Source organism: Suricata suricatta, chromosome 9 (assembly GCF_006229205.1).
Source record: "Suricata suricatta isolate VVHF042 chromosome 9, meerkat_22Aug2017_6uvM2_HiC, whole genome shotgun sequence".
NCBI lineage: Eukaryota > Metazoa > Chordata > Mammalia > Carnivora > Herpestidae > Suricata > Suricata suricatta.
Genome location: NC_043708.1, coordinates 103,794,455 through 103,817,745, shown reverse-complemented (window position 1 = coordinate 103,817,745; position 23,291 = coordinate 103,794,455). Strand labels below are relative to the sequence as shown.

Here is a 23,291-nt window from a genome sequence, read left to right as displayed (position 1 = left end):
CCCCCCCCCCCCCCCCCCCCCCCGTGAAAACTACAGAAACCATAGGACACGACTGTCAATACTCTTCCCTTAATTTATGGTAAGTGCAAGTATACCATACATTCAGACTTTATTCCAGTACCTATGGAAGAACCAAACGTCGGCATTCTTTATTCTGTATTTTCTGAAAGATTTTACAAAGCTCTCAGATAATTTTTTAAAATAACATTTTACAATGTTAAGAGAACCATGTTCTCTCTTTTATAGCAAGTGAGATTAATTACAAAGCTTGATGATGCCATTTTCCAAGTTTTCCCCGATGCAGGGAAATCTTTCCGGATGAAGCTATATTCACTAAAATGAGGACCCTCTCATTCGTGGTGCTCTCGCTCCCATTTCAGAGCCTCTGCTCAGTCACATGCAGATGGTGACGGAGATCGTGGTGCCGACAGTCTGCACACTTTGCATACTCATCTCAGCAGTTCTTCTGATGCTGCTCCTGCAGAACCAGAGCTGAGAGGTTACCCATCTGACGGGTCCATCTTTCATAAAGAATCTTCAGGATCTTCTTCCTTTTTCTGCCTTGAAGGTTTATATACATTTCTGGTTTCAGGCTCTGTGACAATGTTTTTTGGTTTTTTGGGTTTTTTTTTTTTGGCTTGTACTGGGATTTAAAAATTAGAAAATAAAAATAAGCATAAATGAAATAAAAATCACCTGTCAAAGTCAATGTTAATATTTTGCTGTCTATTATGCATCTATTTTCACTTTACAAAAAAGGAATCAGAGTGCACAAACTATTTTGTTACTTGATTTTTTGTCCTTTTAAAAACCAGTCCAGAAATATTGCTTTCATGTGGAAATAACTGCCAGGTTAGCGCTGTCCTACACATGACAGACAGTCAATCACCTGCACAGAACAATCCCTTCAGGCTCTAAATTCTATCAAGCAACCAGGTAAATGCATTAGGTGGGCACCACGTAAGTGAGCACATACACTTTTCTGAGATAAACTTTCTTGCACTAGATGCAATTAACTTCAATGAAATACCTTAAAGAAATATATTTAATATCTTCTCTGTGCCTATTCCGTTTTTTAAAAAATAAATGTCCATTTTATTCTTAACTATGCTAAATTGCTAAAATTAAATAACATTTATTTATTTGGGGACAAACCATGGCTTAAGAAAGAAACATTTTATTCATTACCTGATTCTACTGTTTCTAAAATCCAAAAAACAGTAAGACAGTAGAAAATGCTATTGCATTAATTTTCTTGGTTAATATTATCTTAAACTAAGCATTTTAAAAAGGGCATTTACATCTGGGGCTTAGGTCCTATAATTCTCTCCCATCAATGTTTTTGAAATCAAACTCTCTACTATACAGAGAGATTTAAAATGCAAAGACATTACCACTCAAAAAAGTGTTTTCGTTTCTCTGGTTTCAGGATTAACCTGACTTACTGACTGCAGAAGGTAGAAAGGAAATGAAAGATTTGCATTGCTCAATAACACCTGATAAGCCTTTTACATGATTACTGAAAAATAACTCATATTCCATATGTATTAAGTCAACACTTGTGGTGTAGAAAAAACTAAAACATAAGACACTTAATACACTATAACGTATCCGGAGACGAAGAGCGAACACACTACCTTACAGAGGACCCCATCAGCACACTTCACTTGAAATGCACCTGGCTGCAGGTAATCATGTTAGTATAGAACATCCTTTCTTCCAGGCTACCGTTTAACGTCAATTCGGAAACATCTGTAACCAGACAGAGAACAGTACGACTTACCAGCCTGCTGGTTTCTACCAAGTGGTCACGGGAATGACATGTGTCTCCTACTTTGAATTTCTGAGACAAAACCCAACGTGAACAATTCTTTTAATAGTAAACTCTGATGCACTGAAAACATGACTAAAGAAAATACAAAGCAGATTTGTTTTAATTCTGTATTTTTCAGTTAGCAGTAATCGCACCTTGGATAAATCTCACTGGCTATGATACTGCCACAGCACAAAGCTTAATTCTCTATTTGTAATTTGGGAACCTACCGCTTCATTTTTGTGCCTCATCCACTACAGTTAAACTCTTTTATCCAATCTTAACATTATTTCAGAAAATGATTTCTACTTGAGATTTCTAGTCTTAGGGCTAGACAATTATGCATTTTCCCCCTCTGAAGACTGCTGTACTTCAAAAGCAAATGCAGTTAACATTTAGATGAACTTACGTCCACTTTCTTGCGGGTCAAACCTCTGGTTTCCATCTTCTCACCATTATCAGCGATCATCTGCAGAGCGCCCCGGGGCGAGCAGCACTCCCCCAGGCACCATTGTTCTCCCCCAGTCACTCCAAATCATTATTCTCTTCCCCCATCTTTTTTCACTCTGAAGTCTTCCTGCTTTTGATTTCAGTGTATTTCAACAGTATCACAACATTAGATACCTTGAAAAGCTAGTATTAGACCTAACTGCTCAGCTCAGTCCAATGAAGCAGGAAGTCTAACCTCTTAAATGCATATGATCTTTGGCAAAAAATAAATCATGACTGGGCTTTAAAATTTATAACTGGGGGGCACCTGAGTGTTCAGTCAGTTAGGCGTCTGACTTCGGCTGAGGTCATGATCTCATGGTTCATGGGTTCGAGCCCCACGTCGGGCTCTGAGCTGACAGCTAGCTCAGAGCCTGGAGCCTGTCTTCAAATTCTTTGTCTCCCCCTCTCTCTGACCTTCCCCTGCTCACGCGGTTTCTCTCTCTCTCAAAAATAAATAAAAACATTTAAAAAAATTTATAGCTGGGGCTTTGTCCAAATAGCCCATCACTTACAAACAAGGGCCTCCTTTACCAGTGGGTCTTGCTTTGGGCTGGAGGTGACTAAATAATTTCTAGACTAACACATCAGGAATATATGATGTGTAGAAGAGGTTATAAAGTTCTAACCAAAATGGAGTATGTGAGTAGTTTTCCAAGCATGCAAATATAGGATTTCACAGGAATTCCTTATTTTCATAGGAGTCACTGGACCAATATATTCATAAATTGTTTTAACTCTACATTCAAAATAACTTTCACTCCTTTTGAAGTAATCTGCATCAAAAAGACTCTAGACGATACGTTTACTCCACTTCACTTATGCAGCATCACTGAAGAAAGGTGTTTAATCTTGCATGAATTTCCTCATGAAACAGGTTTAATCTTGCTATAATAAAATTTATTTAAAACAGCATTTTCCAAAAATGTATCACATATGTTCACAGCTTGAAAACTTTCTTTTTAATCATAAAATATAGGTCTTTTTAAACAACATTTGTAGTTAAAACAAAATGCTTAACTTGGTGGTTCTCAAACTAGTTGCACAATGGAATCACCTAGAGAATTTAAAATCTTCTTAAATGATTTTAATTTTCACCTAAAGCTGGGAACCACCCCTGCCCTCACTATGCTACATCGAAGGGTTACATTTTTGTTGTATCCTTCCAGACCTTCTCTTATGCCCCTGTCTCCATATTCTTTCCAGGCTTTTACTACTGTAAACAATACCACACTTAATAACCTTGTGCATAGGTCTTTTTGCACAGGTCTGGTTTTATATATGGAATAAACCCCTACTAATAAAACTGCTGGACCAAAAATTGTATGTTAAAATTTTGGTGGTTATCACCCTCCACAGAAGCTGTCCAAGCTTATATTTCAACAGGCAACGTGTGAGGCTGACCACCTGCCTGTTCATCTCCTCGTCAATACCGTGAGAACAAACTTTTCCATCTTTGCTAATCTGAGAGATAAAAGATGGTATCTCTATAATATAAATTATGCATTTCTCTTATCATAGGTGGGGCTGAGCACCTTTCATTCTGAAGATGACATCTGGATTTCCTCTTTGGTAAATTGTTCATCTTACTTGCATTTTTTCTACTGAATTACTAACATTTTTCTTACTGATTTGAAAGTTCATCTTACTTGCATTTTTCTACTGAATTACTAACGTATTTTTCTTAATGATTTGAAAGTTCTTCATGTACTAGGAAATATAGCCTCTTTTCTGAACATGAGCTGCAAATTAATCTTCTTTGTTTATCACTTGTTTTGCCTCTGGTATTTTTTGTCATGCTGAAACTTTTCTAATTTTATCTAGTTGATTTTCAAGCTTTATACCCTTTAGGTTTCATATCACACTTAGAAAAGATAGCATGATCTTAACTGATGGTTCTCAGGAAAATTTTTCCATTTCTTTAGGGCTTTTACTGTTCAGCCATGAATATTCTCTATGAATAGAGAAGTTTCCATTCTAGTTGAGAGAAGTTTCCAATATGCTTGAATCAAAAAATATTTTGGGGAGAATAAAAACCTTTCATGAAAATAATTTTGCAAGGTATCAATCACTAAACTAGAACTATTTGTAGAGTTCTGTAGTTCAATAACCAGCAGTGGTTGACTACAGGCTTTTGAAATCTTTTCAGATTGTCTTAAAACTATCAGATAGGGGGAAAAAATCAGATATGATTTTAGATAATCACTGCAATATCTGAAGGAAGCCATTTAAGATCTATACAGAGAGAGGACAGCATCTTGCAATCCACATATATGAAGAGAACAGTTTTACAGGTGCTTACAGGAGGAATACTTGGAGCCAGCTTATTACACCAGGGGCTCACACACGTTCTCTGACTGATGTGGGCCATCTTTGGCAGACACGAGAAATTTGGGGGCACCTGGGTGGCTCAGTCAGTTAAGTATCTGACTCTTGATTTTGGCACAGGTCATCATCTCGCAGCTCATGAGATCGAGCCCTGCATCTGGCCCTGCACTGAGAGCACAGAGCCTGCTTGAGATTCCTTCTCTCTGCCCCTCCCATGCTCACTCTCTCACAAATAAATAAACATTAAAAAAAAAATCTTGGGGCACCTGGGTAGCTCAGTCAGTTAAATGTCTGACTCTTGGTTAAGCTTCAGGTCATAATCTTGTGGTTTCATGAGTTCGAGCCCTGTGTTGAGCTCTGCATGGGCAGCATGGAGCCTGCTTGGGATTCTCTCTCTCTGCCCCTCCCCTGCTTGTGCTCTCTCTCAAAAATAATAAACTTAAAAAAAAAAATCTCAACCTTCTTCCAGCCCCCCACAAAGAAGACATTAGGGTAGAAATATCACTCAAAGAGTGCACAAAAGTGTGACATATGAGCTGGCATTTCAACCTTATAATCTATTTTCACTCCTTATATCCTTATTGCTTGACCTCTTTTAATAAAAGTTCCTCTATCCGGGATGAGAAAAAACACTCTTCTATGACATTTTCCCCCAGAATAAATATGTTTTACACCTAGAGTTCAGGAAAGTTATTTAAACCTGAGCACAAGAACTATCGTAATGTACTATAAAGATCCAGTTTATTTTCTATTGGAATTTATCTGAATAGATTACAAACCATCTTTACCAGGTTTGTGGAAACTCAGGTGGTCTACAGGCGCGCTGTCACTCAGCTGCCAAACTGTTCTCACCTTCTTCTGACCACCACTGATTTCCACCTTCCATTTCTGTGGCTTCTCACTGAGCAAAGAAAAAACATCAAAGGGGAAAAAAAGCCCCAGTTATTTTCCTCCTTTCTTCTATACTCATAACTAGCGAAGTCCTCACATGAGAGGCACTGAGAAAGAAAAGATAAACAGGTCGCAATTCTAAATTTTGGGTTTTGAGTCTGAACTACGTCCAGGACACTGAAGTCGAGGATTTACATCTAATAGGCATCTAGACACATGAATCTGAAACTCAGGAGAGCTAGAAATGGGTGTACTGAATTATCATTAGCCCACAGGAACTGAGGCTTTGAGTGTGAATCCAGTCACCCAGGGAAGACAGAAAGTAGACAGAAAAGAGGGCAGAAGGTGGAGTTCTGGTGAGAAGCCACACAAGAAGCAGGCAGAGGAAGAACCTGAAAAGAGAACTACTCTCAGTCTCAGAGGGGGGCCAGCGAGGTGGAATTAAAATTAACACAGAACGCAGTGTCACAGAAATGAAGAAAGGGGACAGAGGTCCAAGAAAGGAGTAGTGTTAAATGCCAAACAGCCTTCTAAGGGCTTACTCATGAGGAGAAAGAACTGGTGGGCCAGCTGGTTACACCAGGGGCTAACACACACTCTTTTACTAGCCAGCTGTCCACTGGACTTAGTAATCAGAAGGCCACCAGAGACCTCTGCCAGAGCAGTTTACAGGAATGACAGGGTTTGGCTAAGAGGGAACAACATAGAGAGAGAGTATAAACAGAGTGGCCCTAGTATGAGAGAAGCTTCAAGCACATTACCGGTTGAGGGAAGAGCTGAGGAAACGATCATTTGAGACAACCCCAGGGTCCATGTGGATGGCCAGTCTGTCACCTTAGCCTCACAGTCCCACACCTCCCAAATCCCAAACCCTCTCTCATTCCTCACAGCCATACCCTCGTCTTTGTTATCATTACCCTGATCACTTTCTTCCCAATCTGTCATTTCCCTTCTGCCTATATTTTCTGCCCTATACTGTAAAGGAATTGAAAGGTGAGAGAAAAATGAAAGACTAGAGGCCCAACAGCAGAGAAAGAGAAGACAAAAGTCTGGGAGCAGAGAGAGGGTGAACTCAATCAGATGATAGTCAAAGAGCAGGACAGAGATGATTAAAGTTTCAGAGGTGGAGCAGCTATTGGTCATGAGATCTCTGGAGAAAGGACACAGAAGTTGCCCAAGAATTATAGCCAGACTTAAAGCATAATTTAATTACTAAATTGCTGACCTTTGATATAAGCTTTTTACGGCAGTTGGTCTGACTGGCAGCTGAAAAATGTGTTGCTCATCAAGAGGATTTTGTTTGTAATACTTTATGCAGGATCTAAAACAAACAGAAAACAAAATAAGAACCTCTTTTGGAAAAAAATACCTGTTGGAGATAAAGACTTTCTGGTAATCTAAAGCTCATAAGAGAAACATTTCATCCAGTATCACTAACCAAAACAATAGCAAAAGAATAATTTCAGGGCTACAAAAGTAAACAACAACAACAAAGAAATAATGCCTTCTCCCCTCACAACAAAAAAGTTAGGTTGTTTCTGATTTTGAAAGGATATCTCAATTTTTTTTAATTTTCAAAAATTAATAGAAGATATATTATTAAGTTAAGCCAAAGTAAAGGCCCAAGTGGGGAAGAAGTGGTATCAGAAAAAGAAAACCAATAAGAAGCAAAAGAGAGACAAAGATACAGCCTCCATCGTTGCAATGGTACATTTTCTTCCACAGGGAAAAAGAAACTCAGTCCTTCCAATGAATGGCTCACTCATTCCCAATGTGAGGCTTCAAATACATGCAAGACACCAGCAACCCAGGTAAGAGGCTGATTCCAAACTGTTTCTGGTCAAACCAATTAGCAGAATCTCTGAAATTACAACAGTGCTATTGGCAGAGGTCTGGTAATAATACCTGGCTCTGTTCAATTACCACTGGAGATCTAGCAATGATTAGTTTGGCCCAAATGTGTAAGGCTCTAAAGAAAAGAGAAGGAAATATTCATGATGCCCCTGTTAGGTGTCAGGTAGTTTAGACACATCACATCATTTAATCCCGACAACAAACACTTGAAGTCATTAGTTCCTGTTTACAGATGAGAAAATAAGATGCAGTGAAAGGAAACTTCCTCAGAAAGTCTGAAAGTGCCAAGTATCAAACCTGAGTCCTTCCAAATCCTAAGCCTTTCCTTCCTCTGACGGGTTCAGAATCATTCTGCTACTATGAAGACATGGTGTACAGATTCTACCCTAACTGATAATAAAAACCGCACATACTTTGGCCCCAGCTACTTCACAAGGGAATCTACTTTTACGGGAAGGGAACAAGAGAGCAGTACTTACTGTGTTAAAGCAAAGAGAAGCTCGTGTTGGGGTTTAATGAAAAGCATGCAACTGACTAATATTTCTAGAATATGGTGCAGTTTTTGAACACGATGCACCTGTTCTTGTATATCTACTGATGGAGTTATGAAATATTCCTGGAATAAAAAACAGCAAAATAAGGAGTTAAAGAACAAGAGCAATCTTGAGGCGCTTGGGGGGCTCAGTCGATTAAGTGTCCAATTCGGTTTCGGCTCAGGTCATTGTCTCATGACTCCTGGGTTCTAGCCCTGCAATGGGCTCTGCACTGACAGCATGGAGCCTGCCTGGGATTCTGTCTCCCTCTGTCTCTGATGGTCCCCCACTCACTCTGTCTTAAAAATAAATAAATAAACATAAAAAAAAGAAAAGCGCAATCTTTAGAAAGAATATGGCTATGCTTGCTAAGCCTAAACTATGCTTAATCAATAGGCAGAAAACATGGAGGCAGCCGGACAGAATTTACTACCTTTTAATAGCACTCTTCAAACTAAACTATAAGCAAAGTAGTCACTGAGAACTGTCAGCAAACCATTACATTATCTGCTTAACACAGATTCGAGAGCTGCCTTACCACGGAGGCCTGAGTGGGTAACTAATACCACCCACCAAGCTCTCCAGATAGAATGACTAGTAAATCCACAAGATAATTCTTTTCTTTTAAATAGTTTATTGTCAAGTTAGTTTCCATATAACATCAGTGCTCTTCCCCACAAGTGCCTTCCTCCATGTCCATAGCCCCCCTTCCCTTTCCCCTCTCCCCCAAAAGATAACTCTTATCTTCAATACCCTCGCCAGGTTGATGAAAATGTCCACCTCTAAAAACAAGTAACAAGTACCAAGAAATTAACAAGTGTATTGATAAGTTTCCACTCATATCTGTTACTGGTAAATCAGTACCAAAATTTGGTAATATATGTCAAGCATCATAAAATACTCAGACCTCATCCTATTTCTGAGAACACTTCCTAAGGAAATAATCCATGATAAATACGGTAGGTAGAATTCTATGATGGCCCCCAAGATCCCACCACCTGAAAAAATACATCTTGTAATGATTCCTTCCCCTTCATAGGCCAGAACTTGACAGGTGGTGCTTCCATGATTAGGTTACCAAGTGACTGGCTCTGAATTAATCAAAAAGGAGACTATTATTACAATATACCTAATCAGGTGGGCCTTTTAAAAGAAGGTGAAGCATTAGAGATGCTCTCCTGCTGACTCCTACAAAACAAACTGCCCACACCGTGGAAAAGGCCACAGGCAAGGACCCAGAAGCAACCCGTAAGACCTGAGACTGTCCCTGGAACAGAGGGGCACCCCGGGTGGCTCAGCTGGTTGAATGCCCTCAATCTTACTCAACCTCAACCTGAAACCTCAACTCAGGTCATGATCTTGCCAATCCTGAGTTTGAGCCCCGCATCAGGCTCTGTGCTAACAGCTCAAAGCCTAGAGCCTGTTTCATATTCTGTGTCTCCTTTTCTCTCTCTCTCTCTGCCCCTCCCCATGTGCACTTGGTCTCTCTCTCTCAAAAATAAACATTAAAAAAAAATAAAAGGAAAAACTCACCAAATGATTTAAAGATGCAAGTTCCTGACCTAATAAGAAAAAACACAGGTGTACAAATAAGCTTCAGGTACCATCTATTATTTGTTAAGGAATCTTAGTAAAATTTTGCAGAGTTCCTATTTAAAAGAGATGACCCAGCTAAATAGTTCCTCAGAAATAGCCACATTTTCTGGCATATTACACCACGAATATATATTAATACTATTCTAAAAGTGATCACAGCTTGCCTCTAATCAAAACAACCAAGTGTTAGGTATTAAAACAGCATCTCACAGAAAGGTTTTTTTTATTCAATACACTAACCTCACAGTATTTAAAATGTTTGAACTAAAATCACAAATAAGAGTTATATATTTAATCTAGTATCTTTATCAAGGAGGAAACTAAGTCGCAGACAACAGAAGTGCTGGTCTCACAGTGAGCCAGGGGTGAAGCCAGGGCTATAAATGACTAAGGACAAGTAGAAAGATAAAATCTGAGAATATTTATGGCTAATGCCTATGATGAGCTTTTTCATTTTGTGAGCTGGGAAAGGGACTCACCTATGAAAAAACTGATATAATCTTTCTTTAGTTTGTCCAGACCAATTTCCAAAAGCATCTTAACTGGAATAGTCCCGCTGAGAGAAACTGTGTCCATGGTCCCATGATAAGACTGGTGAATAAGCTTACTTAGTAAACTGTTACTCCCACTATGGAGCTAGAAATGAAAACAATTTTATAAAACCATAAATAAAAATATAAACAAATCAATACACACAAGAGAAACAAACTGCATGAGCTACAAGCTAAAAATGCAGAAGCCTGTGTTTTCAGTCTCCTGACTAAAAGTTTGTAGTTAAAACTGTATAAATAAAAATCCATACATTACAAGCATTTCAGTTCCGGAAGGGTCATTCCTTACATGATTTGCCTCAGTCCAAAGCAACCATCAAAAGTTGCAACTCATCACCCCCAGATATAAATCCACCAAAGAGAAGACAGAGTTGGTCCTCTGAAGCTCTGTAATCAGCAAATCTTTTCTCCTAGCTGATGAGGTACTCCTGGGCATCTTTCCTAAACTGAACATCTTCATCTGCACGGCAAACCTGTTGCAGTGGGAAAACTGACTCCCTCGGTGGTCTATTCACGGTCTGGTCGGAAGGAGCTCCTAGGTTCCAGATTCTGATATGCTAACTAGATCATTTGCAAAATAAGAACTGTGAACTTACAGATCTACCACATATTCCAAATGTTAAGCACTTCGCTTTAAAGATACCTATAATATTGGTCATTTTCTCACTAATGTCTATTACCTCTAATCTGCATCATAACCATTTGCATTTCCCATTGTTTAAAAGAAAAAGATTTCAATGTTGTTTGCACTCACTGCACAGGGCAGGGATACACTCGCAAACACCTCACACAGAGACTCCGTGAAAAAAACTTTAGGGCCATGGTTAAAATGCCTACTGCCACCACAGCAGTTAGGGGCAGGGCTCACATGCCTTCGCTTTGCAGTCGATCTTTGTTCCCACCCATGGAAGTTTCTAAGTTTGAGAGTTGTGAATTGACAGATAAGTTATTTCAAAGAATTCCGATTAAATGAGGAATTTGTTTCTAGTTTTTTACTTAGCTTCTTCTTGATTATAAAACCACGAGTGCACTATGGAAAATCCATTAAGTATAGAAATGTATAACCAGTTGGAAAACTTCATTTGTAACCCTAGCACCAGAGGTGACTGCTGTTAACATTTTGATATATTTGTATCCAGGTTTTTCTCTCCAAAATTTACCTGTTAATGCAACAGTGTATGGTCCTTTCTTTTCTCTGCAGATTATAAGCACTTCTCTACCCATCATCTGTCAGCATCATTTTTACAATGATTACATATGCCATTATGTGGCTGTATCATTATTAGTCCATTAACCAGAAATTTAGGTCATTTATAATTGTTTGCTACCATAAATGAGGCTGTGATGATTAATACATAAAATCTTGATACGTAATCTCATACATAAAATCTTGATACATATTCCTGTGTAGAGCTCAGGGTGGATCCTATGAAAAAATTAATAATTCAAAGGGCAGCATGCACGACACATTTGGAGAATCTCAATACATTATTCAAAACTGCTTTATAGAGAATATCCCAATTTGTACTCTCATCAGTGGTATATGAGAATGAGCATTCATAACAACAGCAACGACAATATTAGGATCTCACAAATACTGGCCATGTAATTCTGAGCTAGGTGCATTACATGAATTAAATTATTTAACCCTAAAACAACACTGAGGTAGGTACCCTTCCTCCTCCTACTTTACAGATGAGGAAATTGGTGCACAGAGATGTAAAGAAACCTGCCCAAGTTTACACAGCTAAGAAAAAAGCAGGGCTGGATTCAAACTCAGGCAGTCTGTTCCCGAGCCTATGCCTTAACCTTTAGGCTCAGCTGCTGACAAAGGGTTCTAATGCACATTACTAAACCTACCCATGGCTGTATATCACCACGTTGTAGACACTGGATGATCAGCGTGAAACATTTCACCAAGTCTTGATATGAAATCACACCTTGGAAAACAAGTCAGTCCAACATTACTTTCATGGTATTTCTGCAGATCAAATATGTCATTAATATTAAGCATACGCAAATAAGTAGAGGACAAGTATCTGTACTTTATGGATAGGGAGGGGAAAGAAAATAAAGGCAAAAAGAAAGATTTAACACATTTTTAAAGTAAGAAGTAAACTCAGTGTCACAAAAGAACACAGTGAAATACTAAGGAATATCTTTTCCTTTTTCTAATAACTATAATTCCACTAAGATGTATGCTTTGGTTTATATATACATAACATTAAAACCACCTATATCTTATACTCAAGGCAGAAGAAAAATGGACTCTATAAATTGCTTTGTCTTAGCACAATTCTTGAATAGAATGTGCCAATACAGTATTAGAAATGAATTGGACAGAATAGGAACCAGACTGCCACACAAGACTAATAGTACACATTGTATTATTTTCAAAGACTTAAAAGTAAACCTAACAAGTAACAGGAAACCTTTTATTTTACAATCACAATAGACACCTACTACTGCTCATTTTGAACCACAGCTGCTCAGCGAAATCGAGGTCACCCCGCACTGTGAAAAGACACTCGATGGAACGGTCAACTGCAGCACTGTCATGCTTCACTGTCTAAGAAAGAAGCGTCAGACAAGACTCGCTTTATTAAAAAAGAAAAGAGGGGCTCCTGGGTGGGTCTGTCGGTTAAGCATCCAACTCTTGATTTCAGCTCAGGTCAGCACAGAGCCTACTTGGAATTCTCTCCTTCCCCCACTCAAAATAAATAAATAAACTTGAAAAAAATAGTTTAAGGCCAGTAAGCTTTTAAATCATGCTCTGAGAAAATGTGGATCCACAGATGTGAATTTTCTACAACTCTGTTCACTGAGAAAAGACAAATCAACTAACCATGAAAAATTGGACCCCTAAAACGGTTTTAAAAGTGTAATGCCTAAAGCAAGAATTCAACTTTCCTTCTGTGCAAAAAACTTAATTAAATGACATTTGTCTTTATTTTCCTATTCATTAAATGACAACCTATTTAGCTTAATTTAATGATACCAAGAAAGGCATTACCATCTTATAGCATACCAACATAGTCATTCTTGCTTCTCTGCAGTTGATCAACTAATAATATGTATTTATTCTCTTCAAAAGCATTTGTTAGTTCTTAAGGGAAACAATCACCAGTGCTGACATTAAAGACCAACAAAAACTGGGGCGCCTGGGTGGCTCAGTCGGTTAAGTGTCTGACTTCAGCTCAGGTCATGATCTCATGGTTCGTGGGTTCGAGCCCCACGTCGGGCTCTGTGCTGACAGCTCAGAGCCTGGAGCTTGTCTTCAAATTCTGTGTCTCCCTCTCTCTCTGACCCTCCCCTGCTCATGCTATCTCTCTCTCTCAAAAATAAATAAAATTAAAAATTAAAAATAAATAAAAAATACATAAAGACCAACCAAAACTACCCTCAACATGCTGCCTTTGCTGTACCAGATCCATTTGAAATGGCAGGATGTGAAGGGTAACAGTAGAACCAAACTGTAAAAGCTACATCAGTGTACACTGCTAACTGATAAGGATTGCTTACCTCTGTGTCTTTTTTTGTAGAATCACCAAATCCATCCAGCTTATTTAAGTCTAGAAAGGAGCAAAAGCTTATTAACTCTAGATTTTGCTTTTTGGCTTTCTAAATTACTTCCATCCTAATCGTGTTTTCAAATGGTAAATGAGGACAGCAGAAATACAAGGAGGGATTTTAATTTTTGCAAATCACTTGACTCTCTAACGGAGGTTATGACGGACACCCAGCCAGGTAGGGGTATGGGGACGTTCTGAGATACAGTGAGAGTCCCTGACACACAGTACTGGGCACAGCGTAGGTGCTCTAAGGTTTCTCTTCCATCCTCTTTTCCTACAATCTCAAATACAGTTGCAACATATAAAATTTAAATCTAATATTAATTCTTAAAATTACTTGAACTTCTATTAGTAATTCAGAATAAATCTGTCCCTCTGACCATGACAGACCTCACGGTTCCATATATATCCCAACCAAAAGGAGTACCACGCCTAAAACAACAACTTATTTTTAAATTAGGAAGTATAACTTCTCAACTCAGAAAAATAAACAATATGGAGGGCATGAGTTAGGAAAACAAAGACCAGTCAGAAATTCCTGCACGAGATCAACAGCAGACTTGACTTCCAGAGGCTCTGGCCATTCACTCACACCCGTCCTCAAACCATCAGCCAAAACCTATGGGAGAGTAAAAAAAACCAAAAAACAAAAAACAAAACTTTTTAGGAAAAAACATGGTTGAGTCAGCAGGAATATATTGAACAATATTAGTCATTATAAAATTTTTTGAATGACTAACCACATGCCAGGAACAGTTCTGAGTGTTTTACATGTAGAAAGGCATTTAATCCTCACAAAAACCCCATGATGCAGATACTACCACCATCCCTTCTCCTGAGGCGAGAGAAGTGAAGTTCCTTGTTCAAGGTCACACATTACTGACAGTACCAGAACATACACCCAGCAGTCCTATACCAAAGACGGTGTTCCAACAGTGATGTCATGTGCATAGATGCTGAGGATTCCAGAGTAATAAACCCACACTGAAGATGCTTTTAACTTTGGTTAAAAAGGACCAATAGGGCACTAGGGTGGCTCAGTCGGTTAAGGTCCGACTTCGGCTCGGGTCATGATCTCGTAGTCTGTGAGTTCGAACCCCATATTGGGCTCAGTGCTGACAGCTCAGAGCCTGAAGCCTGCTTCAGATTCTGTATCTCCCCACCTCTCTCTGCCCCTCCCCTATTCGTGTTGTTTCTCTAGTTCTCAAAAGTAAATAAAACATAAAAAAATGTTTTTTTAAGTAAACAAAAACATGAAAAGTTTTTTTCATTTCATATGAAAGACAATAGCCATTGTTGATTGTTTGGCAGGAAAATGACACTATCAAGTAGTTAAGAATTCAGGTCAGAAATACCCAAGATGGATTCTAAATAAAAAAGAAAGTACAACGTTTCTCAATAGAAGTGACAGCATCTTCCACCTCCAGGCAGGGGAGGGGTCTTTGGAACAATATGCAGATAATTTTTGGTGTCACAGTGATGGGGGGTACAGGGGCACTTGGAGCACTTAGCCTGCTAGGGGCCAAGGATGTTAGCATCCTTGTGGTCCCAAACCACCAAGAATGGTTCTAAAACACTAATAGTGTCCCTGTTGAGAAACAAGGAATGACCTTCAGAGTGGTCCAGGCGGGAGGTGATAAGGGCCTTAACTAAGACGGGTAGTGGGAAAAAAAAACTTAAAGGAAAAAAAGAACAGTTTATTAGAGGGAGAAGGTGGGAGAGAGGAAAAGAGATGTGGAAAAAATAAAAGAAAAACTCCTACCTATTTACAAAAATACAGGGGATTGAACTTGGAGAGACCATGGCCATGTGCACATCTAAGATTCTGTGATGTTATAAGGGAGGTTATAACAAAGCATGGACTTGCATGTCAGACAGACAGACAGACATGTATTTGAATCAGGTCTTTCACAAACCAACTACTGACGTCTCAAGCAAAGTAACTGAACAATTTAGCACATGTTTGATACACAGTGGCAGCTTCTAGTTGTAGTAGATAAGCGGTGGCGAAAAAATAGCTCTTACTAAACTACAATATAAGGTTTCTAGCCCGGGAAATTGAAGGAACGGGAGAACCACAGCCAGAAATAGGGGGACTCTCCGAGGGAAATCAAGTGTGCAGAAGATCTCAAGTTTCCTTTTGGAAATACTGAGTTTGAGGGTAACAGCACTCTACTCAAGTGGGAAGGATGGGGACTGGTAGCAGCTTAAAGAAGAGACTCTGGGAGAACCTGGGTGGCTCAGTCAGTTAAGCGTCCGGCTTCGGCTCAGGTCCTGATCTCACAGCTTGTGGGTTCCAGCCCACATCAGGCTCTGTGCTGACAGCTCAGAGCCTGGAGCTGCTTCAGATTCTGTGTCTTCCTCTCCCTCTGCCCCTCCCTTGCTTGTGCTCTCTTTGTCTCTCAAAAATAAACAAACATTTAAAAAAGTTAACAAAAATAAAAAAAGAGAGCCTGTAGTTCCCTCATAAAGGCATGAGTCAAACCACTGAATGGACAAGCTCTCTGCCAGCGTGTGGAAAGAAGAGAGAAGGGCAGAGACATGCAGATAGAAGTATGATGGAAGGCCACAGGAAGGGTCCTGAGAGATTTCCAGAAAGAAAGGTACCAAGTTTTGTGCAAAGCAGGAAACAGTAATTAGAGGCAAAGGTGTTAGAAATGCTTGGTACCATGCTAGACGGTGAAGGCACAGAGTACCTGGCACTCAGGTCTAGGAGGGGAGACAGAGAAGTAAACAGACTACTGGGTTTGATAAACACCCCGACAAGAAGCGTGTGTGAAGCACGCGAGCAGCACGAAGCACAGGCAGCACACGCCGTTCTGCGGGAGCAGCGCGATCATCCTAGTGAAGACGTCACAGAGAGCTCACCTGGCACTCAGGTGGGAGAAGGGCATACTAGGCAGATCAAGACACACTCACCACAGAGTGACAGAGTGACAGAACCAAGGTACTGTAAACAGCCCAGGGTTGGGGAGTCAGTGGGAGTAGACAGACGTAGGATTGTGAGGTTAAGCTAAAAATGAGCCAAAAAGAACAGGAAAAGATGCTCAAAGTCAGTAGCCATTAGGGAAATGCAAATCAAAATCATAAGACAGCACTTCATCCCCACTAGGATGGCTATGATAACAATAAGACAATACCAAGCGTTGGCAAGGATATGGAAAAATTGGAACGGACACTGCTGGTAGGAATGTAAAATTGTACAGCCACTTTGGGAAAAACAGTTATAGTTTGACAGCTCCTCCAAAGCTTAAACAGTTACCACAGTGACCCAGCAACTCCATTCATTAGATCTGAAAACATTATATCCCATAAAACCTGTTCAAGACTGTTCATAGAAACATTATTCATAATAGTCAAAAAGTGGAAAACAATCGAAATGCTTATCAGCTGATGAATGGATTAACAAAATGTGGTATATCTATAAATGGAATACTATTTGGCAATGAAAAGGAACAGAGTACTACAAAAAAGTAGATTACTGGCTGCTAGGGGCTGGTGGGGGTGGGAGGTGACTGCTAATGGGCACAGGGTTTCTTTTCAGGGTGATAAAAATGCTCTAAAATTACATATGGCCTCAGTTGTATAACTCTGTAAGTATACTAAAAACCACTGACTCATACACTTAAAAAAAGTGAATTTTATGGGGTATAATTTACATCTCAACAAAGCTTAAAAAAAGCAAGCAGGGCACCTTCTTGAGATTCAATTTGTAGAATGGACTATAATACTCAATGAAACATAAATTTCTTGAAACACACGCTCATTAATTTTTAGCATGAATCAAAATCCCAGTTATTAACAAGCAGATTACACAGGCATTCAGCATAAATTGGCGGCTGACCCACCTAAAAGAGAGGAATCCGTTGTATGACTAGAAACCAAATACTCCAGTAAAAAGGTGGATGAATGCAGCTATTAACCATCTAACAAATGCTACCTGTAATTCTAAGGACAGCCACCACACGGCAAAATCAGACTGCCCAAACTAATGAATACATAACAACTGGAACAGATTCTGAACACAAACTAAGTAACGATGATATTACCAAACAGTTTTATGAAAATACAAAATTTAAACAAGTTACAAATTCTGGAAGGATACTTACAAGGAGAAATTTTACTTCTCTCTGGAGATGATTCAAAGGACCTCTGGGCTCTCCCGCTTCCACTTTAATATTCTAAAGAGTTCCCAAAGTCAGTTTTTACTGGAAATCCCATCTTCTCTGCATAAGGGTCACAGTTACTTGCATTTCCAACTCCCCACACATCAAAACATGTATTTCACAGAGCACTAATGAACAACGTAAGGGGGTAACACTGCACTTAGAACATCATACCCAGAGACACCACAGATCCGGATACAGTAACCTAAACTCATGCCACCGCCCCCTCTCTATCCCACAATTCCACCTACATGGACCATCTGCTCTCCTTACACGCTCTCCCACCCTCTGCCACTCAACTTCCAAAAGACAAGTGGGAGAAATGTAAATAAATACGTCTTAAGACCCAATGACAAACCTAGCATTCATTTCCACATACCAAAATTACCTACCCCCTAAGAAATATGTTTAGTAGCCTCCTAATTAACCCAACAGTGTGCTGTCCTAGGCAGAGGAGAAAAGCATTAAGAACATAACTATCCATAATCCCACCACCCTGGGGGAATAACAATTAACCCTGTCCAGGCTTCTGTGTGCACAGTTTTCAAACACATAGAGATCCTACTGTATACACAGTTTTGTACATGCTCCTTTTGTCTGCTTAATAAGAACTTCCTATTACTATTAAGGACATTTTAAATCATGATTTTTAAAGAATATATAATATTTCATCAGGGAAATCTATTTTAATCATTTCCCTATTGAACCTTCAGGTTTGTTTTTAATTTTTCAGAAACATGGAAATTCTTTGTACATAAATTTTTGCTAACAATTTCGATTAACTTAAGTCAGATTCCTAAAAATATAAATATAAAGCAAAAAGGCTTAACAGTATAACAACTCTGCAATATTTTAATAATAGTAGAGATAAGTCATTTTGATGATTTCACTTGGGTCCCAACTCAAGGGACTTTATTAATCACCAGAAAAAATTCTCAAGCTGCACAAGAGGAGCACTGTGGGCAACTGACAGATGAGCTGGCCCAGCAAAACCCCCACGGGCCACACTGCTGAGACCCGGGGGTGAGTGGGGCCTCACAGCTGTCCGGGGCCGGCCAGCTGGGGCCGGCAGCGTGTAACACCAGCCACAAGCAAATTAAAAGTAAATCCACATCGAATAAACTCAACACAAAGTAAGGTTTGCTCCTACCAGGGTTGCAGTTGAAGAAAGTGGAGGGGTTTGAAGAATCTCATCCACGGGACTCCAGGAAATATCCAAAGTGATCGTCGTATGTGATGGAGCAAGTGTGTCGTCCAAGGCCGTGGACTTAAAGAGCTCATACTGGGCAAAGCCCTTGGCTGTTACCTGAAGAAAGCATATGCAACCAACCCGACCCAGCGTTCGCTACGCTTTCGCGTGGCCAGGCGCCCATTATCAAACTACCTTGGCTCTTTTCCCAGCAGAAGAATAAGCACCACACCTTTATCCCAAATGGAAAAATAAGACCATTCTTTCTCATCACAAAGTCTGGCTAAAATGCAAGAAGGCATCTATTCTTAGTCACTAGCCAATGTCAAAAATATACACAAACATTTTGATAAAAATCTAGTCCTATTAGGAGTGAAAAAACCATTAAACTAAGGAGGCACATCCACAATAGTTTGAAAAAAATAATGTGAGCAGAACAGAAATACTTACAGTAGACAAATGATGTCTTTTCTTATGTGAACTTTTTAGGTCTTCAAGATTTACAGAATAATTTTTATCAGCTATAAGACATAAGAAGAAAAATAATTTTAAAGGTACAATTCAAAATTCTATGTTAGAGCTAAAAAACTAGGATCTCTCAAATTCAAAGGGCACCACAGTTTAACACTAGTGATTGTTGAAATTAAATAAATCCTCAGAAGAAATGTTGACAAAGGAAGGAAAGTTGGGGGGTGCCTGAGTGGCTCAGTTGGTTAAGCATCCAACACTTGATTTTGGCTCAGGTCATGATCTCATGGTTTGGTTTGTTGAGATTGAGCCCCAAGTCAAGTCAGGCGCTATGCTGACAGCAGGGAGCCTGCTTGGGATTCTCTCTCCCTCTCTCTGCCTGCCCCCCACTTGTGCATACATTCTTCTCTTTCTAAATAAATACATGTTAAAAAAAGAAAAAAAAGGATAGTTGATACCTGTCACAACACAGCATTTTATATACTGTTAAGTGAAACTACAATACAATCTAAGTTTATTTTGGGAGTGTTTGCTGTATAATTGGACTTAATGAAATGTTTAGAGGTGCAGTAGGCATGACTTTGAGTAGATCATGAAAGAAAATGCAAAATGTTAATTGATTCATGATGTGGTTTCATCTTAGCTTGGGCAAACCATGCAGTATTCAATATATAGTAGCAGAATATTTACTATTGAAAAAAAAAAAAAAAGGAAGAAAAGTGGAGCATGGCCAGTACAGAAATCATGCCCCATAGGGTTAATGAGGATGAAACAGCAGAAAATTTACAGCTGTTTTTTTCAGAGATCTGTGTCTCTCTAATCAGCTATTGCGTCTTTTCAGACCCCACTAACAAATCTACCAGATGTCTCTCCAGAAACCTGGACTCAGGGTCAACAGAAATGGCTCCAGCCAAGGAACAAGCAAGGCTCTGCATCCTTTACCCAAGATAAGGAGCCCCAGATCCCATTACCCAGTTTATGCGGGCTCTCACAGCATACCCACAGCTTCTTCCCCTTGTCCTAAGATAACCTCCTGCCATCAGTGACTGAACCATGCCTTGTTCTGGGCTTAACCTCCACTCCAAAGTGAACATGGAATAGACAGTACATATGTTTGCTCAATGCACATGCTCCATCTTTCCCCATGCATAGTCACAAGCTTCCCCCATCCTTTTCATCAGTAAGTATGCGTTCTCAACTCCTGTGATTATAAAAACCTTGCTCTAATCTCAGTCAGGAAGACAGATCTGAGAGTACTCCCCAGCCCTCTGGATGGGCTGCCCTTCTGAATAAAAGTTTCTCAGCTTCAAACCCAGTGACTCAGGGATTAGGCTTACCGCAGACTGGACACACAAATCTGATTTCAGGGTTCAGTAACAATGCTTCTACCAAAAGTATAATTAAACATCTACTGTGAAATTAGAATTATAATATCATTACATTCAATTTTTTTTATCCTCCAATGAATATTTCCAAAAAATACACACATGTAAATCAAATGAAACCCAAATAAAACTAACACACAAAGCCATAAACTCCTATTCAGACTTCTGGAGCTCTGTTTCTGGAATATCTCCTGTATGCCCCAAGTTACATACCAGAGTAGGTCCGTAGTGGCTGACAAGTTCCATTGGGTGCATTTCTCACTTAACAGTTTCAGTTTTCAGTACAAATCACAGCACAATAACGATACAAATAAATACACACACCCATAAAAGAAAGCACTCACCTTTACAACTGACTGTATATAAGACAATTCCTGTAATGCTGTCATTTGTAGTGACAAGCTCTGCTCCCAGCCAACAGGTCCCTTCAGGATCTGAACTGTCACACCTCACCCACAGAGGAGGAAGGGCAGTAACTGGATGATTAATCTTCAAGTGGGTCATGTTAGGATTGTGAGCCATAGTGTAAAGTCCAATTAACTGCCTTAAAAACAAGAGTATGAAGAATAAATTATAGGGGCGCCTGGGTGGCTCAGTCGGGTAAGTGTCTGGCATCGGCTCAGGTCATGATCTCACAGTTCGTGGGTTTGAGCCCCACGTCGGGCTCTGTGCTGACCGCTAACTCAGAGCCTGGAACCTGCTTCAGATTCTATGTCTCCCTTTCTCTCTGACCCTCCCCTGCTCATGCTGTCTCTCTCTCTCTCTCAATAATAAAAAACATTAAAAAAATTAAAAAAAAGAATAAATTATAAATAGAGACTGCTGATCAGTCAACTTTACTTTTTCAAAGATACTGAGAAGGGTATCTAAGATTCCGACACTGATCCGACTTCTGATCACCAACCAAGATTCTGCACCCACTGTATTGTGTAGGGGTTTTCCTCATACCAAGTCATTCTAACACCAGGCGCGAGTCCTACAATTCAACTCAGTTCTGACACTATCTACCCAGAGAGAGCATCAGATCCCACAGGGTAAGGGTTCAGTCCTACAAGACTGGCCCCACCTCCTACTTTTAGATGCCAAATGCAAGTCCAGGTTGACCTCTGTGCTTCTGACTGACCAGCTATGGACTAGCCGTTCGAAAAACCTCCTCTTTGGGTTCGATTAATTTGCTAGAGCAGCTCACAGAACTCAGAAAAGCATTTTACTTGCTAGATCGCTGGTTTATTATAAAAGGATAGAACTCAGGAGCAGACAGATGGGAGGTGCACAGAGCAAGGTACGGGGAAAGGATGTGGAGCACCCATGCCCTCTCTTGGTGGGCCACGCTCCCCAAATCTCTACCTGTTCACCAACCCCAAGGCTCACCACACACCTCCTTTTGGATTTTTATGGGGCCTTCGCCATACAGACATGAACTGATTCATCACTAGCCACTGGTGACTGAACTCAACCTCCAGCCCTTCTCCCCTCCCTAGAGGCAGGGGTAAGGCTAAACGCACTAATAACCCTCAAAATCACAAGGTTGGTTCCCCTAGCAACCCCACACCATTACCTAGGGGCTTTCCAAAAGCCACCTCATTAACATAACAGAAGACATCTTTCTCTTTCTCCCCACTTAAGAAATTATAAGGGTTTAGGAACTCTGTGCCAGGAACAGTGGATGAAGACCAGATATGTTTCTGATTATAAATTCCAATACCCCAGTGTCCCAGAAACAAAATCCTGGAAATTAAGTGGCAAAATACATAAACAATTCACCCAGTGAAGAAGTGGGAGAAGGGCACACCAGGCAGATCAAGACGCACACACCAGAAAGTGACAAGAATATGACAGGATCATAGCTTCTACAAACGGGGAATCCAAAACGGTAGGGGTAGAGGTTCATAGGAGTGAAAGTAGGCTCTAAAATTAAACAAAGAAATAAGTAGGATATGTTAATTATACCTCAGTAAAGCTGGGACAAAAAAGGAGGCAATCAGCATATGAAAAAAGACTGTGATTTAGGTTATAGTACCCTTAATAGTGTTAAGCTTCCAGTTTTTGATCATTGTTCTGTGGTTACATTAGAGAATATAATTGTTCTTAGCAAATATGTAGTGAAGTATTTATTTATTTATTTAAATATTTATTTTGAGAGAAAGAGAGAAACGGGAAATGCCTACGCAAGCAGGGGAGGGGCAGAGGGAGAGAAAATCCCAAGCAGGGTCCACAATGTCGGTGTGGAACTCAACCTGGGACTCAATCTCATGAACCCATAAGCTCATGATCCGAGCCACCATCAAGAGACAGACGCTTAATTGACTGAGCCACCCAGGAGCACCCACACACATTTTCTAATGAAATATTGACAATATGCTGGAGACAGTGTTCCTTTGCCTCTAAATACTTCACTACGGGGGCACCTGGGTGGCTCAGTTGGTTAAGCGTCTGCTTCTGATTTTGGCTCGGGT

The 23,291-nt window shown here is 39.9% G+C and overlaps 2 protein-coding genes and 1 pseudogene across 2 annotated transcripts in view; 1 reads left to right on the top strand and 2 right to left on the bottom strand.

The window, feature by feature from the left end:
* LCTL (lactase like) overlaps positions 1–496 on the top strand; it is a 13,070-nt gene extending 12,574 nt beyond the window's left edge. Inside the window, exon 13 of the mRNA XM_029951194.1 lies at positions 381–496. Coding sequence (XP_029807054.1) covers positions 381–496 — 116 coding nt within the window. The remainder of the gene's footprint in view (positions 1–380) is intronic.
* The window catches only part of ZWILCH (zwilch kinetochore protein), a 35,513-nt gene continuing 12,281 nt past the window's right edge, over positions 60–23,291 (bottom strand). Inside the window, exons 5-19 of the mRNA XM_029951193.1 lie at positions 21,180–21,379; positions 19,433–19,503; positions 18,944–19,099; positions 17,737–17,808; positions 14,153–14,246; positions 13,578–13,627; positions 12,519–12,624; positions 11,916–11,995; positions 9,984–10,140; positions 9,442–9,470; positions 7,855–7,991; positions 6,747–6,842; positions 5,419–5,531; positions 1,638–1,752; positions 60–643 (exon numbers count right to left, since the gene is read on the bottom strand). Coding sequence (XP_029807053.1) covers positions 1,664–1,752; positions 5,419–5,531; positions 6,747–6,842; positions 7,855–7,991; positions 9,442–9,470; positions 9,984–10,140; positions 11,916–11,995; positions 12,519–12,624; positions 13,578–13,627; positions 14,153–14,246; positions 17,737–17,808; positions 18,944–19,099; positions 19,433–19,503; positions 21,180–21,379 — 1,450 coding nt within the window. The 3' untranslated portion in view covers positions 60–643; positions 1,638–1,663. The remainder of the gene's footprint in view (positions 644–1,637; positions 1,753–5,418; positions 5,532–6,746; positions 6,843–7,854; positions 7,992–9,441; positions 9,471–9,983; positions 10,141–11,915; positions 11,996–12,518; positions 12,625–13,577; positions 13,628–14,152; positions 14,247–17,736; positions 17,809–18,943; positions 19,100–19,432; positions 19,504–21,179; positions 21,380–23,291) is intronic.
* LOC115303071 lies at positions 1,845–2,013 on the bottom strand (annotated as a pseudogene).